General features: G+C 37.6%; 1 protein-coding gene across 2 annotated transcripts in view; it reads left to right on the top strand.

Annotated features, from left to right (window-relative positions):
- Window positions 1-20214, top strand: part of LOC101847804 (probable tubulin polyglutamylase TTLL1) — a 31638-nt gene that overhangs the window by 5525 nt on the left and 5899 nt on the right. For both annotated transcript variants that reach the window (XM_005093558.3, XM_005093557.3), the window contains exons 2-10: window positions 2778-2929; window positions 3627-3692; window positions 4054-4196; window positions 4742-4846; window positions 5666-5741; window positions 13755-13889; window positions 14284-14392; window positions 14896-15039; window positions 19741-19781. In XM_005093558.3, the coding sequence (XP_005093615.1) occupies window positions 2820-2929; window positions 3627-3692; window positions 4054-4196; window positions 4742-4846; window positions 5666-5741; window positions 13755-13889; window positions 14284-14392; window positions 14896-15039; window positions 19741-19781 (929 nt within the window). In that variant the 5' untranslated portion in view covers window positions 2778-2819. The remainder of the gene's footprint in view (window positions 1-2777; window positions 2930-3626; window positions 3693-4053; window positions 4197-4741; window positions 4847-5665; window positions 5742-13754; window positions 13890-14283; window positions 14393-14895; window positions 15040-19740; window positions 19782-20214) is intronic.

Here is a 20214-nt window from a genome sequence, read left to right as displayed (position 1 = left end):
ACTGCAAAACATCAAATTATGGTAAAATTCAGGGGGGTATGCCCCCCTGAAACTCCCCCCTTCCCCTATTTTTAAGTAAGTCAGGGGGGCAATGGGGGGTATGGGAACTACCGAAACAGCGCCAGAATTTTATTAGAAATGCCTGATGCCGACAGTGATTTGAATGAATTTTGAATACAATATCATGTCATGTCATGATATGACACTTAAAATTGTACTTGAAATCTATTATTTTTATCGAAGTGGCTAGCATACTTAGATCTTGGTTAGGCCGTATTGACCGAAACCTAGTGAGTACACAGGTTTCATTAGATCTAGTAATTATTCAGGTTTAAAATACATGCATGTCAGCAACCTTTTGGTTTCGTCTGAAATCCAAATACTTACTTTAGGTAGGCCTTCTATTGCAAACTAAAATTTTATTTACAATTCAGACATCATTATTAAGTACGGCTAGCCTGCCAGTCTAGCCAACTTATTTTAGGCCCTATTTAGAAACCTGTTGAGGGCACAGGTCTCATTAGTAATTATTCAAGTTTAAAATATATGATGCACTGTCAGTAAGGCACCTCTTGGTTTTGTCCGAAATACAAATACTTAAGGTATTGCTAACTAAAAATTTATTTACAATTCAATAAGCCTATTTTTTGCTGTTTGTCAATCTATCCATCTTTATTAAGTACGGCTAGCCCAGCCGTCTAGCCGTCATTAAGTACGGCTAGCCTGCCAGTCTAGCCGTACTTAAGTATTATTTTATTAGCAATGCATGCATCATGTAGATCTAGTCGTGGTTGCTTATTAATTATCGACTATAGACAGATCATACATTTGACCCACATACCCTATGTGTATTAGTGTGTTTATTACCAAAAGATTTTCAGATAATATTTTAAAATTATGTGTGCTGGAGGTAAAATATATATATACCTCTGCATGGCCCGAATTTTATTGATCTCCTTGTTTTTGAAGTTTGTCTTGAAAGATGTTTGGTGTCAAAACAATATAATATTGATTAATTACTGTTATATTGTGCATCAGTTCCAGGGTGATCCCCCAAAAAACTGTACAACTTTTTTTCTGAATATCTTGCACAAAATTTGTACGAGAATGTTGTAATTTAGAGCAGATATAATTCATTCAAATGTAGTTTGACATAAAATTCAGAGGAACTTGTTTTCGAATATGGAAAAGGCTTTCTTGAAAACCACCTATAAACGCTAAATGTATACTATTTAAAAGGTCTAGTAATTTAAGGAGAGTCATGAAATGATAGGTTTGTTTTTTTCCCTTCTTTTCTTTTTGAAATATGATCTTTCCTTCCCTGTAACATTTAAACAATAAATATTTTTCTCTTACAGAGTTGTAGAATAAAAAAAAAAATTCTGGAGTTCCGAGAACTGCCAAATTTTACATGCGTCATTCTTAATGTTCAGAGGTGGCCAAATACAAAGATCTACCCAACCATGAGTACTCAAAGCTGCACACACTGTACACCTTGGAGTTGCTTCTGGAGACAGTAGGGTGGTGGGTAAGGTTTCCCAAATAGGCGTTTGTGCAGTTAAAATCCTGAAATGTGAATATGGGCTTTGCCAAGGAATCAAATGTCATGGAGGAATGTTCACACTTTTCAAGGCGATCGAGGAATCATGGACACATAGCTCTCCTCTGATTCAAATCAGCTTTGCAAACAGGAAAATGGTACCGTTGTTGAGATGTCAGAAAGTCTTTCACTTTCGGACAGATGTCTCATGGGGCTGATCTTCCGAATTCTGCACCCTGGTAATGTTTAAAGGGGTATGAATGGTGTGTTTGATTTGAAATGTTCGTTTTGTCAGGGAATTTTTTGTTCTGGTTCTCTACAGTTCCTAACTGATGGACCATTTCCACACTTTTGACATCAAAGAAGGCATTAAGGGCACTGTTTTAACATTGTTTCCGTACCCTGTGTGAAACTTATGAAATGAGTTGGCGTTGAGGAAACATTCAATATTATATAAAAAACTCTCTGCTTGTTCCTAATCTTAACCATGATCGCGGCAGGCAAAGGAGATTGAGAAAAACTATCTGCAAACTTCTGTAGGCCTGTTAGACTACTGTAGCTTGCAATATGGCACGATCGTTGGGACCTTTAATGGTAGGCCAAAGGCGAACTAGTGCGTCATGCTGCAAAAATGGGGACATAGCTGAAAATGGGTTGGGTTTTTTTTTACGTGTTATGTAGAGCAAAACTATCTGTGGAATTATCCAAAAAAACATGAACAGGCCCTATCAGACAAATTCCTTTTGACTTCCATTATGTTGTGTACAAAATTGAAACGCAAAACTTCAGTGTGGAAGACAACATTTCAAAAAAAAGTTGTATAGTTGTTGTGTTTTTATCACCCCCGTATTTAATTAAATTGATAAAATCTCACACTTTTAAAAAGAAAAGCCAATCACAATGACTGCATTAGCGCCAGATTTTTACTCTTTTGAAAAATAACAACATATTAATACAGGACTCAACGGCTCACAATATGTTAAAAGTATAAATCTAACAAACCTGTTCGCACAATTTTGTAAATTTTATGTGAGACGCACCCACCATGGTTTCCTATTGATTTGAGGTGAAAATGAAAAGGAATATCTGTTCTGTAATTGCTCATCCTTTCCTTCATTCCCTGTCTACATCATTTCATTCCATATTTAATGTAACAGTTAATGCATTTCTCCCTATGACAAATATTTTTTGTTTCTCATGTCAAATAAATTTATGAAGTTTTCATTTCTTTTTACAGGATAATCATCGTTTATTATGTTTTAACACACATTGAATCAATATGTCGAGGATAAAGTTTGCCACTGATTTTGACAAGTCAGTACTACTGAACAATTTCGAGAATCGTGGTTGGATTCAAGTTGGTGCTGAGGATGATTGGAATTTTTACTGGTAATTCTTTGCTGATAGTGAGAATATTTGTTTTGTGCCAGTCAGATATTTTGTATTTTGAGACACACATTGCTATTTTAAGACTAGAGTTCCCTATTGACCAAGCCTGCTGTAAACTTGATTCAATCCTCGGATCAGGACACGGTCTAATTGTTTATTTTCTATTTTATAGACCAAGTTAAGCATTGCTGCAAAATACTGTAACTGTTTGCAAATTAAGCCGTACAGCAGCATCCACATGCACACATTTACTCACATACACCCTGTCTGTCTGTCTGTCTGTCTGTCTGTCTGTCTGTCTGTCTGTCTGTCTGTCTGTCTGTCTGTCTGTCTGTCTGTCTGTCTCTCTCTCTCTCTCTCCCCCCCTCTCTCTCCTTCCTCTCTCTTACTCTCTCTATCTTTCTCTCTCTCTCTCTCTCTCTCTCTCTCTCTCTCTCTCTTTCTCTCTTGCATACACTCACACACACACACACACGCACACACACACACACACACACACACACACACACACACACACACACACACACACACACACACACACACACACACACACACTCACAAACTTTAGCATTTTAAGTTTATTCTGAACTGAATTTGTTTCGTCCAACCCCCCCCCCCCCCTCCTCCTCCTCCCCTATGTATGTTCTTTACCATTAAATGATTTTATTCAATAGCTTTGAGTGTATCTTATCCTCAGGGCTGGGGTCCATAACATAAGGAATGTCTTTAGTGTTGACTCTGGCTTCAGACTGCAAGATGACCAGTGAGTACACTGGTTGTTTCATTTATATGGAAAGCTTTTATCTAATATTTTGTGCATATTGTAACCTTTATGGCACCACCTTTTTCTAAAAGAGAAGTTCTTTTTGTTTTTTAGAGCATCGATTTGTTGTTTATGAAGGACTAAGAAGAAATTGTCAGGACAAAAAAAAAAAGATAAGTAAGTATTGTAATGTGTTGTATAATTGTCTATTTTATGTCATGAAAAGCTTCATGGACTAAACTTTTGGTTTTCATACATTTTTTCTAGTTCATAATTTTGTTTTAAATTTAAAGAACAAAACAGTTGTTTTTTTTGTACAGAAAGATTGAAAATAATTACTTTACTTATTGTTTTGCTGCAGAGTGATCAACCATTTCCCAAACCATGTTGAGTTAACCCGCAAAGACTTGATGGTAAAGAACATCAAACGTTATCGCAAAGACCTCGAGAAGGAAGGGAATCCCCTGGCTGAGAAAGATGAATCAGGACGCTTTGCTCACCTTGGTATTTATTAATGTTGATGCTTTTCTTTTTAAGCTCGAAATTCTATAAGATTTAGAAATACATGTAGATGTGCTCTTTGCTTTTGCTCATCTTTTACAAATTTTGAGAAATGAAAATGAAAAGTCATGTACACTCCTAATAATTTCCCCTATATCAGGGCATGTTATAGATTTCCATTTCGACAAATTTTTTTTTGCAGCTGTATTAATTTTTGTTTGTTTAATCCAGTTTCTAATGTTTTTGATAAGGTTGCTTCACATTCTCTATGTTAATGAAAAATGTAGATATACTTGTTCGATTTGAGGACATTAACCCAAAATTTTCTAGAGCTGCTCAAGTGCGTTATTTCTGTTCCTTGTTTTGCTGATAACACAGTTTTCCTTTCAGTAGCATTTTTTGTGTGGAGGGGGGGGGGGGGGGAAGAGGGGGGGTTGTCGTGTTTCCTCGAGTTTTTCATCATGTCTGATTGGAATTTTCTATGACTTTATTGCTATGAACTCCACACAGAGATAATTAATGTATTATCTTCTCTCATTTGCTTTCAGATTTCATCCCTCAGACATTTATGCTCCCAGCAGACTACAATCTTTTTGTGGAAGAATTCAGGAAGAATCCAAATACCACATGGATCATGAAGCCATGTGGTAAAGGTGAGACTACGGTGGATTGTACTTATAATGATGAGTCTGATTTTGACTGTGACATCATGCTATTTCTGGTGTCTCATTATTCCTTTAAAAGGGAAAATATATATATATATACAATTTGTAAAGTAGAGAACAGATTAGCAAGTAACACCTTGAACATAATTGGTAATATTGTTCACTTTTAAATTGTAGTCAGAAAACATAGTCAGTGGTCATAAGAACCGACAGAAAGTAAGCAAAAGGAGTTGCTTGACATTATATTGAGTTTACATAACACCCAATCTGTGTGTGTGTGTGGGGGGGGGGGGGGGGATCTTATGTGTGTGTGTGTGTGTGTGTGATTTGGGCTAATTATGGTTTATGTATGTGCACGGCTAGGGGAGGTGGACAAAAAAACACATTTATGAGCCCATTTGCTCTGCTTGTCCTAATATTCCCTTTTTATGTCAGTACAGCAGTTTCTGCATAAACTCACTGTGCTTGGGAGGGCTCATAAATATGCTTTGGTACGAAGGGCACATTTACCTATTAGAAGAATGATAAAGGTATGGATCTCTTAACTGATATTATTTATTGGTCCTTATGGGTGTATGTTTTGGGTTTTTGAAGCCTTTACTTTTTAAAGTCATAATGCAGTATAGATCATATTTTCTTGTCCTTTTTTAAAAAGGTTTTAATGGTTTATTTAAATGAACTTGAAGTTTCAAGTCTTCAACTTCAAATATAGATGAAGGCTTAACAGTATTACCTGAATATTTAAGATGCTCTGCATTTTCATAGATTTTAGAATGTTCAAAAGATCATTTTCTTATATGATTGCAGCTAGGGGCATTGGAATCTTCCTGGTAAACAAACTCTCACAACTCAAGAAATGGTCCAGAGATGGAAAAGGCAACTCGTAAGCCCTCAGTAGTGATTTTCTGTGTGTTTAATTCATGAAAACTGTTAAGGTTCCTCTATCATGTATAACAATATTTCATTGATTTTTTCCTTGTATTATGATTTCCTGGATTGAGCTGGCTCATTCTTATGTCTGTTTGGAGTGTGAAAAAATTGATGAAGAAAATTAAAAGTGAAAGCTTGCAAAGATATTGCTTTTAACTTCAACTGAGTGAGACAATAAGATTTTTTTTTTTTTCAATGACAAAGGGTACAGCTGTCTATTGATGGAGTGCCATTCAGCTTTAAGAGTGTCATCATTTCTCCATACTTCTTGTACTGGTCTCTTTCATGATAACCCTTTGAGCCCTGACCTCCTGAGGCTACCATGCACCTCTGCCTGAGCTCCTGAACAATATATTACTAAAATTCATACCATCGCCAGAATCTCATTCCATATCCCTCTCAGTGTAGTCCTTGTCATTACCAGCATCTAATTCAACAAGATCTTCAAAATTCAATAATGACCTGTGTAGTAAGCACTGTTTCCCGTATGCATTTTGTCTCAGGCGGGTGGGGTTGGGGATAGGGTCTTGCTCACCGATGTACCAGTGGCTAGGCATATGGACAGTCTTACGTACCACTGGGGTACCGATGGCTAGGCATAAGGGCAGTTTTACGTGCCACTGGTGTACCAGTGGCTTGGGCTCGAAGGGTTAATGTTGCTGCCAAGAGTCCGGTCTCACAAAGAATATACCTTTAAATAAAAGCACTTGTGACCCTACTGTTTTAAATGACCTATTAATGTTTAATAGGGTACTTGTAGTGCTTTGTTGTGGAAAATAGGTCACAACCTCTAAGTGTGGTGAATCTCTGGCGAGCTGCTCCCAGAGGCTTGGGGTCAGAACCGTTGTGCTGGTGAGCCGCTGGGGCATATTCCTTTACAGCGACTTTGATGTCAAATTACTTTTTGACAATTGCCGAAAACAGGTCTCTAGCTTTGAGTGTATCTTATCCTCAGGGCTGGGGTCCATAACATAAGGAATGTCTTTAGTGTTGACTCTGGCTTCAGACTGCAAGATGACCAGTGAGTACACTGGTTGTTTCATTTATATGGAAAGCTTTTATCTAATATTTTGTGCATATTGTAACCTTTATGGCACCACCTTTTTCTAAAAGAGAAGTTCTTTTTGTTTTTTAGAGCATCGATTTGTTGTTTATGAAGGACTAAGAAGAAATTGTCAGGACAAAAAAAAAAAGATAAGTAAGTATTGTAATGTGTTGTATAATTGTCTATTTTATGTCATGAAAAGCTTCATGGACTAAACTTTTGGTTTTCATACATTTTTTCTAGTTCATAATTTTGTTTTAAATTTAAAGAACAAAACAGTTGTTTTTTTTGTACAGAAAGATTGAAAATAATTACTTTACTTATTGTTTTGCTGCAGAGTGATCAACCATTTCCCAAACCATGTTGAGTTAACCCGCAAAGACTTGATGGTAAAGAACATCAAACGTTATCGCAAAGACCTCGAGAAGGAAGGGAATCCCCTGGCTGAGAAAGATGAATCAGGACGCTTTGCTCACCTTGGTATTTATTAATGTTGATGCTTTTCTTTTTAAGTTTTAAGCTCGAAATTCTATAAGATTTAGAAATACATGTAGATGTGCTCTTTGCTTTTGCTCATCTTTTACAAATTTTGAGAAATGAAAATGAAAAGTCATGTACACTCCTAATAATTTCCCCTATATCAGGGCATGTTATAGATTTCCATTTCGACAAATTTTTTTTTGCAGCTGTATTAATTTTTGTTTGTTTAATCCAGTTTCTAATGTTTTTGATAAGGTTGCTTCACATTCTCTATGTTAATGAAAAATGTAGATATACTTGTTCGATTTGAGGACATTAACCCAAAATTTTCTAGAGCTGCTCAAGTGCGTTATTTCTGTTCCTTGTTTTGCTGATAACACAGTTTTCCTTTCAGTAGCATTTTTTGTGTGGAGGGGGGGGGGGGGGGAAGAGGGGGGGTTGTCGTGTTTCCTCGAGTTTTTCATCATGTCTGATTGGAATTTTCTATGACTTTATTGCTATGAACTCCACACAGAGATAATTAATGTATTATCTTCTCTCATTTGCTTTCAGATTTCATCCCTCAGACATTTATGCTCCCAGCAGACTACAATCTTTTTGTGGAAGAATTCAGGAAGAATCCAAATACCACATGGATCATGAAGCCATGTGGTAAAGGTGAGACTACGGTGGATTGTACTTATAATGATGAGTCTGATTTTGACTGTGACATCATGCTATTTCTGGTGTCTCATTATTCCTTTAAAAGGGAAAATATATATATATATACAATTTGTAAAGTAGAGAACAGATTAGCAAGTAACACCTTGAACATAATTGGTAATATTGTTCACTTTTAAATTGTAGTCAGAAAACATAGTCAGTGGTCATAAGAACCGACAGAAAGTAAGCAAAAGGAGTTGCTTGACATTATATTGAGTTTACATAACACCCAATCTGTGTGTGTGTGTGTGGGGGGGGGGGGGGGGCTTATGTGTGTGTGTGTGTGTGTGTGATTTGGGCTAATTATGGTTTATGTATGTGCACGGCTAGGGGAGGTGGACAAAAAAACACATTTATGAGCCCATTTGCTCTGCTTGTCCTAATATTCCCTTTTTATGTCAGTACAGCAGTTTCTGCATAAACTCACTGTGCTTGGGAGGGCTCATAAATATGCTTTGATACGAAGGGCACATTTACCTATTAGAAGAATGATAAAGGTATGGATCTCTTAACTGATATTATTTATTGGTCCTTATGGGTGTATGTTTTGGGTTTTTGAAGCCTTTACTTTTTAAAGTCATAATGCAGTATAGATCATATTTTCTTGTCCTTTTTTAAAAAGGTTTTAATGGTTTATTTAAATGAACTTGAAGTTTCAAGTCTTCAACTTCAAATATAGATGAAGGCTTAACAGTATTACCTGAATATTTAAGATGCTCTGCATTTTCATAGATTTTAGAATGTTCAAAAGATCATTTTCTTATATGATTACAGCTAGGGGCATTGGAATCTTCCTGGTAAACAAACTCTCACAACTCAAGAAATGGTCCAGAGATGGAAAAGGCAACTCGTAAGCCCTCAGTAGTGATTTTCTGTGTGTTTAATTCATGAAAACTGTTAAGGTTCCTCTATCATGTATAACAATATTTCATTGATTTTTTCCTTGTATTATGATTTCCTGGATTGAGCTGGCTCATTCTTATGTCTGTTTGGAGTGTGAAAAAATTGATGAAGAAAATTAAAAGTGAAAGCTTGCAAAGATATTGCTTTTAACTTCAACTGAGTGAGAGAATAAGATTTTTTTTTTTTTCAATGACAAAGGGTACAGCTGTCTATTGATGGAGTGCCATTCAGCTTTAAGAGTGTCATCATTTCTCCATACTTCTTGTACTGGTCTCTTTCATGATAACCCTTTGAGCCCTGACCTCCTGAGGCTACCATGCACCTCTGCCTGAGCTCCTGAACAATATATTACTAACATTCATACCATCGCCAGAATCTCATTCCATATCCCTCTCAGTGTAGTCCTTGTCATTACCAGCATCTAATTCAACAAGATCTTCAAAATTCAATAATGACCTGTGTAGTAAGCACTGTTTCCCGTGTGCATTTTGTCTCAGGCGGGTGGGGTTGGGGATAGGGTCTTGCTCACCGATGTACCAGTGGCTAGGCATATGGACAGTCTTACGTACCACTGGGGTACCGATGGCTAGGCATAAGGGCAGTTTTACGTGCCACTGGTGTACCAGTGGCTTGGGCTCGAAGGGTTAATGTTGCTGCCAAGAGTCCGGTCTCACAAAGAATATACCTTTAAATAAAAGCACTTGTGACCCTACTGTTTTAAATGACCTATTAATGTTTAATAGGGTACTTGTAGTGCTTTGTTGTGGAAAATAGGTCACAACCTCTAAGTGTGGTGAATCTCTGGCGAGCTGCTCCCAGAGGCTTGGGGTCAGAACCGTTGTGCTGGTGAGCCGCTGGGGCATATTCCTTTACAGCGACTTTGATGTCAAATTACTTTTTGACAATTGCCGAAAACAGGTCTCTTTTACTGGGAGATGTCAAATTACTTTTTGACAATTGCCGAAAACAGGTCTCTTTTACTGGGAGATCTTTCATTTGATGGAGAACTATCGAAATAGGTTCACTGGATAAAGATAAAGATCTCTGAGGGGGGTAAACCCACTACGCCGGGGCCCTTTTTTGGTGCTAAATCTAAAAATGACAAAAACCTCATTAAATGGGTCATTAAATCGAAACTAGCAAACCTATTTTGACAGTTCTTTATCTAATGAATGAACTTCCGGTATAAGAGACCTGTTTTCGGCAATTGCCAAAAGCAATTTAATGTCGAAGTCGTCGTAAAGGAATGTGCCCAAGCCGCTGCCGGTGGCTCTCTGGTACAGTGATTCCGACCGTAAGCTGCTGGGAGCGGCTTGCCAGAGATAAAGAGTTAACTTGTTCGCTATGTATTATTTTGGGCTCGTGGACAAATTTTTTTTCGGGAGAGCAAAATGAGATGATAACTAGTGCACAGTTCAAAGGTCTTTTGGGGCCTCAAATTCAAATAAATATCAACAAATTATTATAATTATACACTGAAATTTTCAGTATGATTTGTAGAATACATCTGTAATGTTTATTTGTGCATTTTTCAACTTTGGTTCCTGTAAGAAGCGAATATGCAACACAATTTTGCTTGGATGCGGACAAAAATTTGAAAATAAAAAAGTAATCACCTTTGGTAAAACTCAAAAAATATGTTTGCTCCTAGTCAAATGATCCATCAAAATAACCATAAATGAATATAAAACTGGAAAATATTGAAAAATTTGCAGTTATTTACGTACATTCCATAAAATTTGTACATTTGGATCCTAACATCCGATTCTGAACAAAAATAATTTTTTTTACAATCTTGGAAAAAGGGCAAGATGCATTCACCACGCCTGTTACCGACCGCCAACTTAGTCAAACCGCCAGCTCACGGCACTCCCCGTAACCCGATACTCTGTGACCCCGGTCACCGGGTCAGCGCCACCGGTTCACTGCCAATGCCCAGTTACGGTTGTTTTCTTATCACACGATGTTTTTTAAGCGTATAAACTGCGGCAGTAAACAAAAACTATTCAGGTGATCTCACAGAAAATCACACGCTCTGAACGATCAATATAGTGTGGGCACGTAGAAGCGATCGTGAAACTACTGGGTACTGTTACAGACTTACAGTTGCCATAAAACTGTATAGTAATTATGCAAAGTTGTTAAGGGGTCAGATGTTTTAAGTAAAAATAGAACATGATTCTATCCTTTGATTTTGACAAAATTAAGGTAGAATGATGAAAACAGGATAAAGAAAACACTCATTTGGTGGCATCATTGTATGCTTCATCTAAGCAAAGATATTGAAGCTTGAATATAGAATCACAGAAAATTAGGGTCCTTGATAAATACTATCACAGTGCACTTACTACTCATTTACACATGTAATACATATATATGTAGGCCTACCCCTGAAACTGGGAAAATTCGTCAGTCCTGGGTCGTTTTCCTGCGTTTGACTGTTTAATTTTCTCCTAACTAAATGAGTATTAAGTTTTTCTTCTTCTTTTGTTAGTGGTCGCGTTGGAGAGATCTCTAGAGACTGAGAGAAGAGCCTGTCGTGGAAAAGTGCTGCTATCTGCCACAAGCTGTGTAGGTTTGGATGGCGTGGATGTACCAATGGGGGGGGGGGGGGACTTGAAGCTCAACCTCACTGTGGCCTATGGTTGATGATGCAGCGCTAGTTTCGAGAGATGCGATGTTTTCGTCCTGTCTTTCTTCAAGCCTAGTATTGTCCTCTGTGTGTGTTTGTGTAGATGGCTCTGCAGTTGAGTTACTTGTTGAGTTTGCTTAGTCTCCAAATGTATGTGGTGAATGTGTTGTCTCTGTAGTTTCCGATGCTTTTGTTGTTTCTAATTCTACTGGAATGTTCTTGCTCCCCATTGATGTGCGATGATAGTGTGCGCATATGGAACAGTCACTAGCACATATATCAGACCGAAAAGCTGTCCACAAATTTGAGTAGGTTTCAGCTGCTTTTCTTGCCTTACTGTAGATCTAGTTCCCGCATACGAATGTGTCCTACTGCTATCGTAACCCCAAATACCAACAAGATATCATGTAGAAAGTCAATGCATTTGTACGCTTTTCTCTTTTGCAATTTCTGTTTTCTTGATAGACTTCTACCACCACATGTTCTACAAAGTTCATGAATATACCGAACATGGGACACTTTACTATGGCACTCCATTATGAATATCAATATTCCCAATACTCCACAGCAAAAGAAAAAGCAGAAGAAATCCAAACAAGGCGAATGAGGATTGGGGTACTTTCACCTCCTAGGTCTACACAAAATCGATCACTATGAATCACACAGAATATGTACAATGTTCTCACTTTCACATGTAACTCAGTACACTTTTCTCAAGAGTAATCAAGAAAAAAAAATTTAATTGTAGGTCCGATTACTGAGAAAAATACCTTCAAATAAAAGTAAATAGATAAAAGTTGCTTTAAAAGTAATGAAGGATGGAGAGCACTTCTCAGCCAGCAGGATTAACACTAGTGAACGTACACCAGAGAACATTATATCGTCTTGTAGGTTTAAAGTAGCCCTTTAAAATGAGACCCCATATTGAGACATCACATCTTTAGATCGGGAGATATTGGGGATAAAAAAAATCGAAAATGACTGGAATCAAGTTTCCTGGGCACGGCCGAGGGGTGGCGGGAGTGCCGCTGCCGTCACGGTACCTTGCCCGGCTGACAGCTGATTTATTACCATCTCTGGGTGGTTGGCGGGAAACACTTGCCCGGTAACTAAACTGGCAGTTTTGGGGCGATTTAGACAGCCGTGTCACAAACAGAAAAAAACACTTGTATCTTATATAGAATTATTAAGAATTGCATTTGGAATAAACCTACACATATCTTGAGTGGAACTTTTTGTGTAATTTTATTTTAAAAATAATGATTTGGGGGAGACAATTTTTTTTGACAATGTAGATCTAGATCTAGCACTGAAAAATATTGATTTCTCAATTACAGAGCAATGGCAATTTGAGTCCAATAGTATAAATATTCAAAAGAAGAGTCCTACATTTCTTTAGTAAGCAAAATGATGTTACGATTTCTTGTGTAAAAGTACTGTAAAGACTGGTGTCTTGGCTATAATTTGGATATCATGATAAAACAATGTCGCATAACCTTCGAAATCGCATTTGAAAACTGAATCGAAACTTCCGATTTTAGGTGGAAACACTTGACCCGGAAGTCAATGTTATATTATGACTTTTATTTTAACATGGATATGTGGATTGGAATAAAATCTTTGCTAGAATTATAGGTCTGTTCTCGAGCCGTCGGGGGCGGCTTGCCGTAGTGAAGTTACTTTAGCCGAGCTGCTGCCCACGGCTCGACGTAGTGAATGAGTTAATGACCCCTTTAGAGACATGATATAAGTCACTTTTAGATTTTATAACAGAAAGGGCCCCAGCATAGTGGGTTTACCCTCTCTGGAGATAAAGAGTTAACCGAGTGAAAATGTGTATACCACATTGAATACTGTACATTTACATTATGACTTGATTAGACTGATATTCACTTCAGGTCTCCATATGTGTCACAATGTGGTGGAATCAGGAGCTCGTCAATTTTTGGTCATATGGGGTTATTGGTATCATCTTAAAGCCTGTTCATTTGCCTTCTTTTTGGTGAAAAAAATATCTGTCTGTGCTGAATAGAAGTCGAAATATTTGCGATTGAAGGAGGTTAAAAAAATTAAAAGAAAATTGCCCATTGGCCAAAAAATGCAGATTTCTTTGATTTCATGAGCGCCTGATTTCCCCACAATGCCTCTCATTTTGTATAATGATTAAATCTAAATTTATCTCCAGACTATTTTCTTAATTTCAGATTCACCCCTCCAACTGCAAAAGAGACGTATGTCATATCAAAATATATTGATAATCCACTGCTTATCGGAGGGAAGAAGTTTGATCTGCGTCTATATGTGCTGGTCACTTCTTTCAGGCCACTGAAAGTCTACATGTAAGGAAAAAATTGCTGCACCAAAGTTTTTTTGCCCTGTTGTGTAGTGGAAATGAATCTTTAAATGTTACCAATTTCCCTCTTGTGATAGGAGAAAAACTTCTTTTTGTGCTACATAAAAGTAAAATACTAATTATTACGAATAAGATTTTATTTTCTTCATAGAAATCTTAAGGAAAAACTTTGTAACATTAAACTCAGTACATCAATTTACCCCAGTACCAATGCTTTCAGAAGAATTAGTCCAAGTTTTATAAGACCTGCAGCAAGAATTAAAAGAAGGCTTTTAATTTTATGGTAAATTTAATTATGATTAGATAAAAATGTTCGTTTGTTATATTAAGTGTAAATAATGACTGATCAGAGACCTGTGTCTTATCCTTGCTTTCCACAGGTACCGCCTTGGGTTTTGTCGTTTCTGCACAGTCAAGTATAATGCCAGTTTAAATGAACTGGACAATATGTTTGTTCATTTGACCAATGTCTCTATACAGAAACAAGGGGTTAGTAACTTTCAGCTTTTTTTTTTCTTTCCAGAGAATAATGAATATTGTAAAAAATTTGCCTTCCCAAAGTCTTTGCAAAGTAGCCTTTTAAAGATTTTATAACAGGCTGCTCTTCATTATTTCAGTCTGGCACTTACATAACGAACACATGCATGGCAAGACATGCAAGTAGCGAACAGATTTTCAGGTCCCAAACTTTTTCTTATGCGTATATTTCGTTTATAATTTACAGCATGCACATAGCGAAATCATACATATTGAAAAGATCAAGATGTTTCACTGATTTCGTTTTGTGCTTGCTAAGTGGTATGGGTTTTTTTGGTGTGTTTTATTGACTTGTTTTGTCCCCTATGGATAAAGGCTGAAGGGCTAGAATCGAGATGGCAGATGGATCAAAATTGTAATTTCCTTTATGGAATGATTTATATTCTCTTCTCCTTTCACTAAATGCAAAAGGACAGGGTTCTGAATTTCTTTTTTGTCTGTGTGTGTGTGTCTAGGATGACTACAATGCAATCCATGGAGGCAAATGGACTGTCCAGAACTTGCGTCTTTTCCTAGAGAGCACAAGGGGCAAAGATGTTTCAGACAAACTTTTCGATGACATCAACTGGCTGACTGTTCATTCTCTGAAAGCCGTGGCTGTAAGTGATTACTGGGGGGTTTTTTTCCTCTAAAAACATTTTGATCATAAGGGGGCAATGACCAATTGTAGGAGAAACGGAAAAATGTAAAAAGTATGTAAGTATACCCAAACAAGAAATAAAATGTGCTGAAACAGATATCGATGGTGAAAGTGGCAAACCGTGTAAGTTTAAAAATATTAACATCGGTTTTTTTGGTTACATTTATCATCATAGAGCCACAAAGAATGTTCTGTTTCAATTTAGGGACAAAATAACAAATGGAAATGCGTGTAATCGTCACATGAGCAACCCGTGTATCCCTACTGAATCTCAATATGGACAGTGCATACGGTGTAAGTCTGTTGAACAATACTCAGCCGTCCGTGCTGGACAAAATGAAACTCCCAAGTCCACAACTTCAGCGTCTAACCTTCATGCCCATATTGTCATGTGTTATGTCTGGAACGAGTCTGAAGGAGTAACACGTTGCGTCTTGCTTGGTAACCTTCCTTTATACAGAATATTTTCTTTAAATGCATAATATTATGAGATGGGTGCATTTATGAAGCTAGGCAGGAAGTCATGGCAACCGTTTTGGGACACTTCAGGATGACACACGACAAAATCATCGAACAAAAGTGTTTAGAAAAAGGTCCTTCGAGCATTGCAATATCGTCCTTTTGAAGCCATCCTTTATGAACTGGAGCTCACAGAAGACTGTACACCTTTGACTTTGCCAAGATGTGGCAAAATCCAAGAAAGAAAAAGGAGTTGTGGTGAAACTGAAAATACTAAACAACTAAACGCAGGCTGTCTAAAGATTAAAAGACGAAATACTACCATTTACATTCCTTGAAGCATGTTGTTCTGTTTAATTCGCTTGAATTTTATGATGTTTTACTGTATTGAAAGGGTAGCATTTAGTCAATACCAACTTTATATGTGATCTTTTTATTTGTGAAGCGTTAAATATTCCGACTTTTGTTAAAAAAATTGTTTTTAAATTCTGATCCTTTAGTAAACAGGCTTCCAACCCTGCCAGTCTGGACTAACGTGGGCTGAGAGTGATACAACGTTCCAACATAAAGACCGAGATACTTGATAAAGATTTCAGAACTCACGTGACAGGGGTGTCCGAAATAAAATTATAGCTTATTCACTTTCGTGTAACCGCAGTTAAAACAGGATAGAAAACAAATTGCTCTGTTTAATTAATCTTTCTGGGTCTTTGCATGCGGTCTAAAAGTGGAGGGACCAACATAATCTAAAAGCCCTTTCTTAAAAGTCACTGCAAACTAAGATTCCGATACGTTTTCTTTGATGTAAGCTTAAAGGGGATTAAAAAAAATAATAGGGGATTTACAGCAGAAACCTAAAACATTTAAAACTTGACATATTTTCCTCAACACCACACTACGCTCGCCTAAGAAACACGATTTAAGAGACGGGATGAGTAATTTTCGATACTCACGTGGAATACGTGGAGACGTCAAGACAACTGGGGGATGATGTCTATGAGCTTACAATGAAATGTGGGGGTTGGGTGGTGTCGTTGTCTCAAAGTGAGCAATTTTTAGGCAAGATTACTGTATGTTATTTATTTCAGTGATCTTGTGTATGCATCCAAAGAGCGGTTTTTTATGTAAGGCCCAAACAGAAAAACTTTTTTATCACTGGATCAAGATTTTTAAAGAATAATTTTTGTTTGATTGCTGGCCCCCAGACGTGCCATGCAAAGTTTCATGGGTAAATTCCTGAAAGAGCAAGGATTTTTTAACGCGGTCAGATGAAGGTGAACAAGCTATAACAGACTGTTGGTCTTGTTCAATGTATACTGTGTTGTTGTCGGCCAGGGGAGTAAAATGCCATTGTAAAGCACAATGATGAGTGTGGTTACACTGTAGTCTATATCAATGCTTTATAAGTAGCCTACCTTTTTTCTTTGCTGTGTGACTCAAAACATGCAGGGGGTCACTATTGGGGGGCACAACATCAATAACCTGAGATATTCAAATGATACAGTTCTGCCTGCAAGCACAAACGAATATCTTTCTAAAATTGTGAAAGTAGTGAAAGTGAACAGCAGCAAGGCAGGCGTCAACATGAACACCAAGAAAACAAAAACAATATCAAAATGTTCTGAAAAAACAACAGACATAACCATAGATGGGGAGAGAATTGAACAAGTGCACCAATTCAAGTATCTAGGGGCAACAATTACAGGAGTGAAAAAAAAATAATCATAAGAACAACAGCTGAAAAAACAAGATTCAGCCAAATGTACAAACTACAGTCAAACCTGCCCTGACGGCCACCTCTATAAGACGGCCATCTGTACAAACAGCCACTTTCCATTTCCCCCTTGCGTTTTTTCTATATAATTTAACTGTGTAAAACGGGCACCTGTCCAACGCGGCCACGGCCACCATATTTTAACACACAACCCCTCTCACACTAAGCAATTATACCTGTCTTAGATGGCCACCTAAGTGACTCAATTACATTTTGTCATAAATTGTGCATTGGCTCCTGGCGTTGTGGGTGAGCCGTCATAATTCAATCACTTGTCGTTGTTGTTAGGTTGTCCCTCCAACCGATCATGTTGCGTAGGCCCCTCCCACTGTTGACCAATAGGTACCAATTTTCAGCTGCTGGTGAGGTTAGCGTGAGATCCCTCATTCCCATAAGCCCCGCCCAGAACTCACATACAAATCGTAAGTGAAATGAGTGGTCACTGTTTACCCAATCTGTAACAAAGGACGTCAACATGAACTTGTGACAGAAGCGTCGCTCGTTCTCCAAGTGGTGGCGACTCATGTGTTTGTTTTAACATGGCACTCGGTCTTCCTCGTCTGATACATTTCGTTTTATTGTCACTCTGGCACTAAATCAGCAACAAAATAAAAATTACAAACGAAATACAAACCAACAACAACAACAAAAACAACAACAACAATGAGGCTACTGAAAACTTTCGATTGAGACCTCAGATGGGAATGGTTTGTTTTCTTCATCTTGATCAGTCCTGCCTAAGACGGCCACCTGTCTTATACGGCCACTTTTTTCCTTGACAATGGGTGGCCGTCTTACACAGGTTTGACTGTATTTAAATCCAGGCAACCATCTCTCACTTAAAGAAAGAAAAGGCTGGAATGCTACATATTCCCCGTATTCCAATATGGCACAGAGACCTGGACTTTGACAAGGAAGGAAGAAAACAAAATAAATGCGTTTGAGATGTGGTGCTACGTAGAATGGCCAGAATAAGTTGGAAAACAAAAAGATTAACAAAGAGGTGTGTCTGATTCTGCACACAAAACAGACTCTGCTGAGCCAAGTAAAATGTAGAAAAATACAATACTATGGTTATTTAAAAAGGCATGAGACCATTGTGAAAGAGGTGCTTGAAGGAAAGATATGAGGCAGGAGGGCCGGAGGCAGGCTAAGAATAACATGGACGGACAGCTTATACATGGACTGGACTGGATATGGCAGAATGTGCAATGGCAGCTCGTGACTGTGAAAGATGGAGGGTCATTACATGCGAACCTCTGAGTCAGAGATGACACCTCCAGGTATCCAGGTGTGACTCCAAAGTAAGACCAGATGTCAAAGATTCAAACCGTTGACCTCCATCACTCGAGGAGAGTGACTAGACACTAAACCCCCATAACGTAGGTCCATCCTCTCCCAAAATACAAAACTATTTCTTACATTTCTGCATTGGCTGTTGACAAAATCCCGGAAAAATCAGGGGAAATTATTCACTTAATTAACATTTAAACATTTACATAGGCGCAACTCATGTAACTTTCAATTTTTCATAAGAGAAAGACTTAGTTAAACAGTGTGTCTCCCTAACTGTGTATGTTACTGTTGATTCTGAGACCGCAAAACGTGTAAGTCTGATTTTAAAGACTGTAAACTAAATTTAGCCTTTAAAATTACATAATTATTCAAAGGTAACATACTTTTATTGTTAGAATCGAAAATACAATAATTCGTTGGTAAAAATAACATTCATAGGTCTACAGTTTTTTGTGTTTATCTCTAAAGTAGTGTTTCAGGACTTAAACAGTTTCCGACTTTCACTTTCGATATATGTAATTCTAATAAAAAGTTGAAATAAGTATTGGGATGAGACTGTTTTGAGCTACATAAAGAAAAAGTTTTCCCCAGAGATTATCACTTTGTTACCCAAGCCATTAATGTGTGTACCTTGTTTGCCTTTCTTATCGTGCCTTTTTGTTGTACATCTTTTTTATGGTCCAATCATACTCATTAGTGTCAACAGTCATGATTCGCAAAATGGAAAATATCTGAATTTAAGATAATACATTGGGAACTATAGTCGAGCACTGTTAACTTAAGGACATAGGGGATTGAGAAATGTGTTTGATACATCGATAATTTAGGCTTACTGATCTAAAAATTAAAAGATATTAGTCTGGGAAGAGCAAATTGTACGAGCTATCCGTAATTTAGAATTTTCTGTTTTGTTATTTTGTGTAGAGCTGAACCTGTTTAAGGGATATTGACTGGAGTGGAACAGTTTCAACCTTCAATAAAATAAAACGGAAGCCATTATCCCCTTCATTGCCTCTCTGACCATGTATCGCAAAACTGCTCTTTTTGTGAGCTTTTTTTCACCCATAAATGTGGTGAATTTATAATTTCATTGAAATAATATGGAGTTCCCATTGTCCCCTTTTTTTTCAGGGTGTTATATCTAATGACCGGCATTGCTTTGAGTGTTATGGGTAAGTAGAACAAAGCAAAAATGCTAAAAAAGAAAATATAAGAACTGTCATGATGTAGGTGGTGAGCTTTCTTGTTCTGAAGCAGGAGGCAGGAGTGAGAGAGTGGGAGAAAGCGAGAGAGAGAGAGAGAGAGAGAGAGAGAGAGAGAGAGAAAGAGAGAAAGAGAGAGATAGAGTGCGTAATGTGCATACAATAATGTGTACGTCCCGTTAATTTGTGTGAACGACCTGTGTCTTTGTGTGTTCTATCTTTGTTTCTTTGGCGCGTGTTCTGACTATCAAACAGCCAGGCAGGGTTATGTTCGGTTAGACCCTGGTAAGACCCGCCCTGCAGAATGTCAGGGAAATAATTATTGCTCGCAGGATTCTAGCAGGGCGCGTGGTCACAACTTTCACCGGGCTGGTGGTAGTGATAACGTGAGAACCTGATTGGG

This window comes from Aplysia californica, unplaced genomic scaffold (genome assembly GCF_000002075.1).
Source record: "Aplysia californica isolate F4 #8 unplaced genomic scaffold, AplCal3.0 scaffold00066, whole genome shotgun sequence".
Classification (NCBI taxonomy): domain Eukaryota; kingdom Metazoa; phylum Mollusca; class Gastropoda; order Aplysiida; family Aplysiidae; genus Aplysia; species Aplysia californica.
This window is presented reverse-complemented; position numbering and strand designations above follow the sequence as displayed.